Source organism: Choristoneura fumiferana, chromosome 12 (genome assembly GCF_025370935.1).
Source record: "Choristoneura fumiferana chromosome 12, NRCan_CFum_1, whole genome shotgun sequence".
In the NCBI taxonomy this organism is placed as follows: domain Eukaryota; kingdom Metazoa; phylum Arthropoda; class Insecta; order Lepidoptera; family Tortricidae; genus Choristoneura; species Choristoneura fumiferana.
The window spans coordinates 14,295,071-14,307,992 of record NC_133483.1 but is presented as its reverse complement, the minus strand read 5'-3'; the positions used below and the strand labels follow the sequence as shown (position 1 = coordinate 14,307,992).

Genomic DNA, 12,922 nt, shown 5'->3' with positions numbered 1-12,922 from the left:
GAATTCTAATGTCCCGCTTTGTGCTGGGTATTTAGTGCGGTTATGATGAAATTAAAGCATAGTTGCAAGAAAAAAAAAACTTATCTTTCATTTTATTTAAGTGATTGATTCAGGCATTACATTGCGGAGTCCATTTCTTTTTATTAATAATTTTAGGCATTTGGGTCATACATTTTTTAAGCGCACTTAAAAGCATACATAATATGTAACAGGTATATAGATGACCTCCATTAAAACTTTAAACAGGAACAACATCATTTTTTTATTCACAATATTCTTTGTATCTACACATTTTGTTCAATTGTCAGTTTAGTATCAAAATCCTTAACGTTTGTAAGTGTTCTTCAGCTCTTTTTTCAGTATGGACAAACGGGTCAGACAAGCATCGCGGTATGCTCGCCTCTCCTGTAATCTCTCCAGGGGAACCAGCTGGTTAAGTTGCTCGCAGATTGCGGGAGCATTCGGGTCCTGGGTCATGCGAGGAATCGGCCCCATCGTGTTGCTGACGCTGTAAATAGTTTCTCCGTACCTGAAAGAAACAATAACTTAGGAATTTTCTTTGAGATGTTTTAGTGAAACAAAATTAGCAGGGCATCAGGTCTCAGGTCAAAATTGTGTCACGGGCGGTATTAGGATGGGTCCCGGGAAGTCTGATTAAATACCTAATTATGGAATCAAACTAAAGTAATCAACATAGGTACTCACTAGAATTGACCATTTGAAATGGGGATGGACGGGTCACATGTTACGTGTAAGCAGATAAATGGAGCAAGCAGGTAACACTGGTACCCAAGAGATGGAAACAGATGACGGGGACGTCCAATAAGAAGATGGGAAGATGATTTCCGCCTAACCCTGGGACCATACTGGACTAGAGTTGTAGCCAACAGAGTCCAATGAAGGCAGTTGGAGGAGGTCCAGGTATATCAAAAGACACACCGAACTGAGGGACATTGAGGACAACAGAAAGGCTATATTTTTATTATTATTAGTACTTATATGAGAATCAACAACATTATGACCTCAATTTAAGCGATAATTTTAGGGTCGTGGTTTTCAAATATGTGTATTTATATTGGGTCACCAGGCAAAAAGGTTGATGTAGGTAGGTTGATGAACTTCTACGGCATAATATATACATAGGAGTACCTAACGCTGTAGCCTAGACGTCTTCTCCCACAGCATTAAACGCTAGAAAACATTTTTTTCGCACAGTACTGCTGTATGCAGGCATGTAGGCACCGTATTCAATTCAAGCATGTACCTAACAGTTACGAAAATAGAACCTCCTCCTTATTTGAAGTCGGTTAAAAAAGCGACACCCAAGAGGGCTACACCGAAATTCGAAGTTCATAATAATATCGTGTTGTCCCTGTCACACCCTTATTAAATGCTATTAGCGTGATCAGGATGGCACAAAATTAAGTTCGAAAATCAAATTTTGTAGTCATGGCGTCGAATAGCTGCACGAACTGGATACGTAACCTAATCTCGCTATTGAAGTTTATGAAACGGCTACGCATAAAATATTTATTATTTTCTAAGTTCTATTTTTTCTAAATTTTCTTAATTGGTATTGCCATCTGTGAGAAGGCATGCCACTCGGGAGAATTCGCACAAAATGGCAACGCCATTTGCAAGGTTGTTTTAACCATCACAGATGGCAACCGAAGAGATATTGGTACGTAAAGTAATCCAGTTAGTTCAGCTACTCGACGCTAGATAGCGCAAAATATTGTTGCTAACCATCTTCCGAGATGTTCCAGAGTGGGTACCTACTTAGCAATAATAGTAAATAAGGGGTCAATCCATTCTACGTTCGTCACAATTTTTAACGCAATATAGAATTCGAGTTACCTCTCAATGTAGTTCGCCATGCCCTCAGCATTCAAGTGTGCTGTTTCCAGGGAGCCCAAGAAGGCATATCTCATCCCAAGACCTTCCGATATCACCTTGTCGATATCCTCGACATTCACCACCTTATCCGCAACTAGGCGCCAAACCTCGTCAAGAATTGCATACCTATAATAGATAAAAGATATGTCAAAATGTTAAAGAATGTCAAATAAATTATCTTCATAAAAAATAGGTGTCACTTCACTCCTACACCTCTGACATTCCTGATCCATCTTCTACTTTTTACTAAAATACCATACAACTCGGCGACGCCCACAAAATGTATAAGTACAGTTCTACGAGAAGTATATCATTTGTTGGCCAGTTGGTTGTGTAACTAATCAGTAACGGTGAAAGGGGGACTCCGATACGTTTGAACCAATAATGAGTCAAACATCATACCTATTCAGGTACAGTTAACAGACAGGGTTACTGACATCGTTCTCTCTTTTATTTACCTAGGTGTCCCCACCAATGTGATGCCGTCTCTATTTGTTTTGTTTGAATAGATGGAGACGGCATCACATTTAACCGTCAGTTAACACTAATCAATGGATGGTGATACAGCCCCTAAGGCTTAAATGAGCATTATAATATGCATTGTATATCTACGATTTTTGATGTATGATTAGATCATACTTTTGTTTCGTCGGAAAATGTCAGTGCCTTCTAATTTAAATCCTAAATAGTACTGCTACGAATTTTTGAAACCGAACGTACTGTATGCGGTTCAAGATGAATCCATCAATCTCCCTGCTCAGCACGACAGGTTCTTGGCCAATCTCCAGCATGACAGCCTTGGTTTTGGCGATAACCTCGGGCTTGGTCCACGGCGCTGGCACTACCTCCACCAGCGGCACGTAGTACGGCGGGTTCACTGGGTGTGACACGATCACCTGTAAAAAGTCATGGTTTTTAATGGAATATTGATAACATGGTTTGTTAAGTGCTAGATAGACGTACCTACGGTCAGTTCGTAAACTAGAAATAATAGCATACTTACATTCAAAGGCGAATAAGGGGGGCGGGGGGCTGGGCTGGGTCTACACCCAATACACCAATATACATCCTACGAGTAATATTATCTACGCAATGAGGGCTATCGCGTATGAATTCGCCGCTAGAGGCGCTAGTGTAGCGTGAGGTCTACGAAATGTCAAATCTCATAGTTTTTGGGTGAGCTAAGCGGGTTTATTTATAATTAGAATAATTTTGTGAATATTTTGCATTACCTGAAATTAATTATGGCAATTATGCGTTACGGGGCACTGAATGACTGTATTTTGAGACAGTTTTGTCTTTGGGAAACTTTTGTCCTCCTTTTTTCCGAACAAAACGGGACTACGCAACACTGTGGTTGCTCGATATTTTTATGGTACTGTTTTAAGGTGTATTAGATATGATTTTAATCTAAACTTTGTTTTCACTCCCGTAATAACAGACTTTGAAAGCCACACTTTAAAACCTCACGCAACAGTGGCGCCATCTAGAAAGACAAAAAACGATAGCCCTCATTGTCCTATGAACAACAGTAGATATTTTTCTAAACTTATAGATTTTGATAAAATTAATATCTTTCCGCGACTTATGAAAAAAATAAATTGTTGTTATTTTAAGTACTTATTTAATTTGTTAACCTTTCATCTAAGTCACACTTCGCCCAAATATCACATAGGTCTAGAATTTAACGTTGTGATCTTATGTACCAAGATAATATGACCTCTTTAATTTATTGCTGGCTTCCACGCACCTGGGACTTGTGTTTTAAGCCTTCAGAGAACTTCGAGGGCAGGATGCAACTGGTGGAACTAGATAGGACAGTTTTATCATCCACAGCTTTATCCAAGTCGAGGTACAGCTTTTTTTTGAGGTCCAAGTTCTCTGGCACACACTCCTGGACGAACACGGCACCTTTTACCGTCGCTGCTAAATCCGATGAGCCTGAAAATGTGACAATTGTTTCAGTTTTAACTGAACAAATGTGGACTATTCCCGAAATCATAATAAGCCTCGGATCAATTAAAAAAATTACAATACGAGTAGGTAGTCGTACTACTAGGTAGGTAGGTTGGGCAAGTTTAGTCGGACTTATCACTTATGTGCGTAAATTGTATCCACGGAACGAGGCGTAAGTAGTTTTACTGATCTCACTATGTCATTCGTATCACTTTGTCTTTCCTTTTTTTTTATCTGAGAAGAGTTAGTACCGGTAATAGTTGATAAAACATAAGAGTTGCTCGCATTAGTATTATGTTAATTTGCTAGCATTCTTCATTACATTCGAACTTATAAGTTTTCTCAACTTGTAACTCGGGTAAACGAAGCAACCTTTAACTACACTCTAAATAAGTCTGAACTTTAATTATTCGTAAAAATATGTTTAACAAAACAGTGTTGCGAATAGTTCACCGTTCACCACTACCATGAGTTTACAGTGACCGTACTCGATAGCGACGGCGTAAATTATTTGTATGTGCCTCTAGCAGAACGTAAATAATTTACGCCGTCGCTATCGAGTAGGTACGGTCACTGTAAACTCATGGTAGTGGTACTGGTATTCAATGATTTTTTTATTGGAGCTGTCTCAAAGTCTATTCGTGTTTTACTCTGTGCAGTATCTTGAGAATATTTTTTATCAAGATGCATTGTTTGTACCTAGTAAGAAGAAAAAGAAGAAGAAATGGAAAAATTTAAAACGTGCGATGAGTTACAGAAACCTTTATCTGTATTCAGTCACATTAAACTTATGTAAATTGAGTTCAAGTTATGAAATTCTTATCTCGTTATCACGCCATTGTTTATGTTTTCGTCAGACGATAATTTGTTCATGGCAATTAACATTACATAGTAAAAATTCTGAAGGGAAAGCAACTTAAGCCAGAAATTGAAAATACAAACTGAAATACAGATCATCAGTGGTGTAGCGGTACACGCGGTACGGATTACGAGGACCTGGGTTCGATTCCCAGTGATGGTCTTATTTTTCTGTTTTTTCTGTGCATCTGTATTTCAGTCAATTTCTGGCTTAAGTTGCCTCCCTTCAGAATTTTTACTATGTAATGTTAATTGCCATGAACAAATCCCAGAATCAGAATCGATTCCCAGTGATGATCTTATTTTTCTGTTTTTTCTGTGCATCTGTATTTCAGTTTGTATTTTCAATTTCGTTTTACGGGATGACCGTAAAAGTAAAATTTGAATTGAAATAAAAATACAAAAAGATTCCAAAAAAACAATCTTAACTTAAGCCAGGTTTAGACTTGCAAGAAAAATCGTGCAAGTTGCATTACATTGCGAGGCCGTAAAGCCAACGAGTTTGTAGTGGGCAATCGAGCGCCGCAATGTACCTAATGCAACTTGCACGATTTTTCTTGCTAGTCTGGACTTGGCTTTACACTGTGAGAGTGAACTCGTAATATTACTGACAAGGCTAGCCATAAAACCTTGAAGAGTAAATAAATTCTAAAAGTACTTTCACAACACAAGAAACTTATTATACGGTTTTTTTTAGTAGCACCTATCTTAACATTCTGAGTAGGTATTCTTAAATTGTATACCACAACGAAAAAACTAAAGTATTATTCATAGGTCATTAACGTTCAATGGTTTTAAGTATCCATACCGTACCTACCTACTCGTAAAAAATGTTCTTGAAGTTTGGAATTGAATTAAAGAATGAAATATTGATATTTCTGAAATCTTGCTAAGCTACGCGAATTGATGACAAATTGAGCATGACTTATTTTATTATAATACTACAATGGTTTTACCTACACGTCCCACGTTTTACATGCATCACATAGCTCGAAGAAATAGTTTGACGGAGAGACAAAATGGAAAACACTGGAAATAAAAACGTCTGAGGGGCATTGAACAAATATGTAATGTACTAGGTACAGTCGAGGTCAACTTTATCTTTTCTTTACACTTTACATAAATAGGTAGGTAGGTACGTAATGTTTCTGTAGGTTTCTTTCTGAGACCTAACTTTTGTTTACAGTTGTAGGTACCTACGAGTAGGTACGTAGGTACTTATTATAAGACTTAGACGTCAGTTCTTTCTTAAAATTCTTTATTCGATGAACAAATTGTGCTTTATAAAGTACATTTGGTCGATAGTCTTAGTTTTATTTGTTCTTTACAAAGTACGCGAGGCTTCACGAGGTTATTGGTGAAAGCTTTACCTTTGATGCACTGGAACTGCTGGTCAGCATTGAGGTGGCCTCTCAGCAGCCCATCTTTCTGTAACGTCTGCAGTTGCTGCTTGATATCTGCTAACGCGTCTGTCACTTGTTTCGGGATGATGTCGAAGACAGTGACTTGGTAGCCAACTGAGGCGAACAGCATGGCCCATGACCTTCCGATGAGGCCGCTGTAAATCAAATTAGAGACAATTTTTGGTACTGGGTTCTGGGACAATTTGTGGTTCTGTTCCACAACAGAATAGCCTACGACATAGTGTGGACCACTTTCAAAATTTTACTGGTTTCGGTGGACCCCTGCTGAATTGTGTCGCTTCTGAGTTCTGTCCAGTCGCTTGCCCTATTAAAATATATCTGCTTAGTTAGGTACTTAAAACAATTAGGTAGGCCTTATAAAAACTATGCTTACATTTTTGCTCTTTACTATGCAGATAAATTTTCGTGGACCCCATTAACATCTTATGGACCCCATTTTTTGTTCACGCCTACGTAGGCAAGTCGTGGAACCTGGACCACTTTGGAATCACTGGCCTACGACATAGCTGACATATACTCTCAGATGTCTGTGTCATCAATCATTATATAATTTAATTGAAATGCTTAAAATGATAGATAATTCTTTATTAGGAATCGTCGAAACTGAAAGTACGATATACCTATATAGGTAACAAAACAAAATAATCGACTAAATTTTTACACTAACTATAGCGCTCGTTAAAGTGAATTTTTGAATTGTCTTCTTGTTTCTCTGACTAATTTATTTCGAATGGGACGTTATTAAGTTAAGCTAAAGCACTTACCTATCCCACTAATATTATAAATGCGAAATTTTGTAAGTCTCTTTGTTTGTTACTTCATCACGTCTAAGCCGCTGAACCGATTTAGATGAAATTCTGTATACAGATAGTTTGAGCTCCAGGGTAGGACATAGGATAGGTAGCTTTTATTGCCGAAAATTGCATAGTTCCCGCGGGATAGTGAAAACTGAAATATACACGGACGGAGTCGCGGGTGATGGCTACTGTATTATAAACATTTACTTAAGCCAAGAAGATGCAACGAAAACAAAACACGGTCAAAATTTTGAGAATATTCATCAAGCGGGTTCGATAAAAGCGTACCTACTCAATCTTTGATTAGAACTGCATGCCGATGCCGGGTCAAAGACGAAATGGCCTTAGCGGTTTTAGCCTTGACTTGCATAGCTCTGCCAATAGTCAAACTTTACTACTTGCTAGCTACTTTATAAACAACTAAGATTTCGACTGTGAAGAACATGTTTATCAACATTCTGCGGGAACGGGAAAATCGACGTTAGTATCGTACCGCCCCTCTCACTCAAGTATTAAATAATATTAGCGCCAACAGGACGGCAAGATGCACTTCCTATTACGAGTAGTGGGGCCTGACGCATCTTTATCCTGACTAATATTATAAATGTGAAAGATACTTTGTTGGTCTGAGACCTCTTCACGCTGGAACCGCTGAACCGATTGAGATGAAAGGTATGGAATAGTGAGACTAAAAAGGATATACGATAGTTTTCATCCCGGAAAATATTAAGTACTCATAGGTAGTTCTCGCGAGATCGCGTGATAAACGAATTCTAGGCAGACGAAGTTGCGAACAAAAGCCATGTTAGTTACTTATTAGTGGCACAGAATAAGTAATAGTACTAATAATAGTACTACTACTACCGAGCGACAGCGGCAACCCACTGTCGAGCGCCTAATGATTAGGCGCGCCGGCCGAACATACCTAAACTGCGGAGTGTCCAACCCCTGTTAATGGTAGATTCGAATGGATGGATACTATACTTATCTATTACTTAAACATTATTTCGTATCATTGAAATAGGTAGGGGTATATGTATGTTTTTGGGCACAGCATAATACGTTTACATCAATACCTACCTATGAACCTTAAATTGATGTATTTACCTACTTTCCATAATGCTGTGAAGTTGTATAGCTTCCGCCGCCTAACTATGCCTAAAAGTTCATTGCCCCGACTAGTACCACAAAAACTATAAAGGTATAATTCCAATAATTGAATTGGCACTATACCGTTAAGCGATTCGAACACAATCCGGGAGTAACGTAAAGACGTCTCATAAAAAATGTATCTCAAAAATGTGTCGAAACTGAGTATTAAGTAATGAACTTTTAGGCAGATTTATATGGCGCGTGGTATAGGTAATATGATGGGGTTTGCATAACAAACTAATGGTATGATAAGGACAGGCTATCAATAATGTTATCGTAAGCAATTGACCACTGATGACTTTAAGATACGATATCTAAAAGTATTCGAGTGATTGAGAAGAACATAAAGCACTCAGCCTCGATCAGTAGGAGGAAAAACTTTAAAACCAGTCTTGGGCAATACCATTATATTATTTTTTCCTTGGAAGGCCAGGGGGCGTATTTAAATATCATTAAATAATGGAGAAAAATAGACATACTGAATTGAAAATTTAAAAAAAAACGAGTGGAATAGTAAAATCTTGTATCTCGAGTACCTCGGTTGTTCGAAAATTTTGATTGATTGAGTTGTAGTTTTTTGCATTAAGTACACCTGAGCTAATCAATTCTGAACGGTTTTTTTGACTGACATGATTCAAATGCATAGATTTTTCCTATTCAAAATTGATAAAAATCAATGTTTACCTGACTTAAAATAAGAATGGACTATTTAAGTATTGTAATAAGGTATGAATGTAAGTAATGAAATATTAGAGAAATTTATTCAAGTGATACTTTTTATTTGTATCTTTACCATTTTCGAATTGAATGTGATTTTAAAAATTAGCTTTCTGCCACGCCATGGTTATTTCTCTATCCATAATAATATGTTTTAAACTGGGGTGAAATTGATATACCAACTTTCACCTATATACATAATGGAGACGATGACTAGGTGTTTTAAAATAAAACTTTTTTCAGAAACTCGTGTATTCGCTAATTAGAATGGGATAGATGCATTAAAAATGAGATAAAATGTGTGTTAGACTAACGGGAGGAATAAAAAAACTTTAAATTAGAACCTACTGACTGCTATACTTTATGTACGAGTATGGTCTGATACGCCCATCCCTATAGGTCGTAAGGACTTCCAGCTAAAGTAAATATTTTGTTCACAAATCGTCGTATAAATGTTGGTTCAGATGCGACTGTGTTAGATAGCATAGGTATGTATATTGTATGTTAGTAATGCTCGAATCGATATCTCGTGAAATAAATCATTCTAACTACTGCATATTAGATATTTAATACAGACAGGAACAGTACTTCAAATTTTTTTAAGTACTTGTACCTTGCTACCTACTTGCTATTAGATAGGTTTGACCTATACTTGAAACTTCAGCTGCTAGATTTGGTCCATTCAAGGATTTTAAACATGTTACTTATATCTATCATTGTAATACAAACTAGACTGGTGTATTTCAATACAGAAATGTAAATGTTTAGATAGTTTAATGGGAGAATTTTTGGGAGTTTTTTGGTACTGATTTGTGGTGTGCAGTAAATAATATTTGTATTTGAATTTCAATATTTAAGACACCAATTGACGTTGTTTTGTTTACATTTAGTTAAATACCTATCCAAACCAAGTATAGGGCCTCTCAAGTTCGTGGGTTCGTAGGTTCTTTACGGTGAAGGAAAATATCGTGAGTAAGAAATTCATTGGTGTGTGTGAAATTCCTAATCCGCACTGGGCCCGCGCGAGAACTACGGCTTATCTATGTAAACCGAGGTGATGCGATGGTGTTGGTGTATTGAATCAGGCGTTACTTTGTTATTCAGGTGTTACTTGGTTATAAAACAAACCGATGGGTTCGCGTCAGTGTGTGTGGTGGTGGTGATAGATGTATTACCGCCACCACACGACACTGACGCGTTTCGAACTCAACCAGAGCTCATTTTCAGAGCAACACAACCGCACCTACACCATGCTATCAGATGTTAGACTACATCTGGTAGCATGGTGTACGACTAATTGACTAACGTGCATTTTGCAAACTTTACGTAAGAGCGATTTAAAGTAAAAAAAATCAGAAATAAACATATCTTCTTTCCTATTTGTTATTTTTAAAAGTAAAGTACTGCCGAGTAGAATATTATGTATGTAAATCCATAAAACAGCTATAGTTATTATGATTTATAAATATTGTTTGTTCTTTGTTGAAGCTTTCCGATATTATTTATCCTACTAGGTATTGTATCTCATTTATAAAAGCCTTTAAAAATAGTATTACATAATTATACATCACAAGTATCAAAACTATTTTTAGTATACTGTACGTGAGGGATACAACACTTTGACTTTTGAATTTGCCGCCATTTTTTCATTCTCATCTTTCATTTTCCAAACTCTACCTACTAATAAAGTTTGTACATATTTTAAAGTTTAACAAATAGAAATATTATTTGCCTATTGCACACAACAAACTTACGTTAACAATTCTCATAGTATTCCTGAATTGAAATAAAAAAAAAATTTAAAACCCCCGGCACAAAAAAACGCCTGCAAAAATAAAAAAAAACGACCGAAAAAAAACGCCGACAAATAAGACAACTAAAAAGTAAAAAATAATTATGCACTACCTAGCTGTTGCCCGCGACTTCATCTGCGAAGAATTCGTTTATCCCTATCCCGCGGGGACTATGCTAATTTCCCGCAAAATTAGCCTAAGTTAATTTAGTATAAAAGTACCTAGTAATATTTTTTTCATCTAAGCGTCGTCGGTGTCCGGGGACCGCTTAGGTTAATACTTTAAAAAATACAACATAATATGTACTTTAGTTTCCTGCTAACCTTATGTCAAAAATTATATTCAAAATATTCAAAAATAATACTAGATGTAATTTGCTAAGTGAATTAATATACAGTTTACTGATTTTCCTAAAAAATATACTCAATTCCTACAACTCACACAAAAAAACGTAAGAATAAGAAATGCCCAGCTATAGATTGCGGGACTAACGAGTTACGATGTACTTAATGGATTATTAAAGGATCGCAATGTATTGCTACTGCTACTCGGACTCGGATGTCTTACTCGTAACGTGAAGTGTGATAATTAACTTACCTGCCGACGATGCCGACTTTTTCTGTCCTAGGTGCCATGTTGCGTGAGTCCTGCGCCAGCGCTCGCATGCGAGTGAGGCTTGGAGGCCACTTGAGCATATAAAATTTATCTGTTTATGCTACACTTATGACATTGGAGATACGATTTACTTTAATGTTATGCAACAGGACTAGTCCAAATTTTTCGTTAGACCGGCTCTTATTGGGCCATGCACTCCTATTTAGATGTTGTTTAATATAATTTAACTAGCTTTAACGTGGAATCCGGTTATCGCGCGCTGTTCCCTGGAGAACTGTGCATTTTTCCGGGATAAAAAGTAGCCTATGTCACTCACTGGCCCATAAACTATCTTTATACCAAAAATCACGTCGTTCCGTTGCTCCGTTTTGACGTGAAAGACGGACAAACATACAAACACAAACACTTTCACATTTATAATATTAGTATGAATGTAAAGTTGTTCATGGTCTTGAAGGTTGTCGTTGTTTATATTTATTATGACTTTATGACATATTCGAAAAATCAAAACGAGATGTATAGGGCGCGGCGCTGTATGTGTGCCCTTAATACATTTGAAAACAAAAAAAACGGCCAAGTACGAGTTGGATTCGCGCACCAAAAAAAATAGGAAAAAAACCTTTAGTAATTTATGGCCGCTAACAGACAAATTACAATGTTTAAATCAACTTTATTTAGGATCTGGAAACATTAAGAGAAATCTTTTAAAAAAAATATGCGAGAAGACTTCACTAAAGGGCGTCAATGGAGATGTCAATTTAAATTTATATTTACTATTAATTAGTTGTGGTGTCAGGGTATGTGTTGTAATAAATGTACTTAAATATAGGGGACAAGGTACAGTACCTACCTACTCATGGCTTGGTGAACAATAGTGGCCCTTGACTCTGGAGTCTAGGCTCTCTGGAACGGTAAAGCATATTGGTTGAGGATATAAGCAGCCGTTCACGACATAGTATTGTTCTTTATATTTGTTGCTTCTCCTTCTCAACTTGAAATACGCGGCACACACGGATTGTAATAGGTATCAGTCGCCACGTGCACGTTACCTCCGCTCCGTGCCGTCGGAAATCAGAGGCGTGCGTTTCACTTATAAGAGGGTAGTTTGGAAGTGCACAATGTTCACAACAGTCTTATGTATCAACTAGCTTTTGCCCCGGCATCGCTCGCATTAAATTTGGGGTAACATATATTAACTTTTTACGATCCTTTTTAGGGTTCTGTACCTAAAAAAAGGAATAAACGGAACACTTATAGGATCACTTTATTGTCCGTCCGTCTGTCCGTCTGTCCGTTCGGGAACGCGTGGAGGTATCAAGCTGAAATTAACACATAATACCTACTTATGCCTGCGGCCTCTTGAAGCTGTAAAAAAATAAAGCTTTTACATTAACGCAATCAAAAGAAACGGCCATTTGGGCCTTATTTTTCATACATTTCGCAGCGGAATCAAAACTTATAGGGTACTTCCCGTAGACCTAGAATCATGAAATTTGGCAAGAAGGAATGTCTTACTTAACTTATTCGAAAGCGATGGTTTATTTCGACACTGCGTAGGATCAAGGTGGCGTAGTGGTACACGCGTGGACTACGTTGCACGAGGCCCCAAGTTCGAATCCTCGAATAGTAACCTTTTTTTTGTTTTCGTTTATTTCTTTTTAATTTCCCGTTGTGTTAAAAAAATGTATTTTACACATTGTGTTAAATGATAAGA

The 12,922-nt window shown here is 37.2% G+C and overlaps 1 protein-coding gene across 1 annotated transcript; it reads right to left on the bottom strand.

The window, feature by feature from the left end:
• Window positions 1-243: 243 nt before the first annotated feature.
• LOC141433419 (lambda-crystallin homolog) lies at window positions 244-11,298 on the bottom strand. Its single transcript, XM_074095451.1, has 6 exons — window positions 11,191-11,298; window positions 6,081-6,268; window positions 3,647-3,837; window positions 2,617-2,792; window positions 1,858-2,022; window positions 244-529 (listed from the first exon to the last, which is right to left on the bottom strand). The coding sequence occupies exons 1-6, from the start codon at window positions 11,286-11,288 to the stop codon at window positions 325-327; spliced, it is 1,023 nt and encodes a 340-aa protein (XP_073951552.1). The 5' UTR covers window positions 11,289-11,298; the 3' UTR covers window positions 244-324.
• Window positions 11,299-12,922: the final 1,624 nt, after the last annotated feature.

Coding starts and splice junctions, on each gene's coding strand:
- LOC141433419 (XM_074095451.1), bottom strand. CDS start 11,288: ATGCTCAAGTGGCCTCCAAGCCTCACTCGCATGCGAGCGCTGGCGCAG. Junction 6,269..11,190: donor AAAGTCGGCATCGTCGGCAG/GTAAGTTAATTA, acceptor TTTGATTTACAG/CGGCCTCATCGGAAGGTCAT. Junction 530..1,857: donor ATGGCGAACTACATTGAGAG/GTAACTCGAATT, acceptor TGTTTCTTTCAG/GTACGGAGAAACTATTTACA.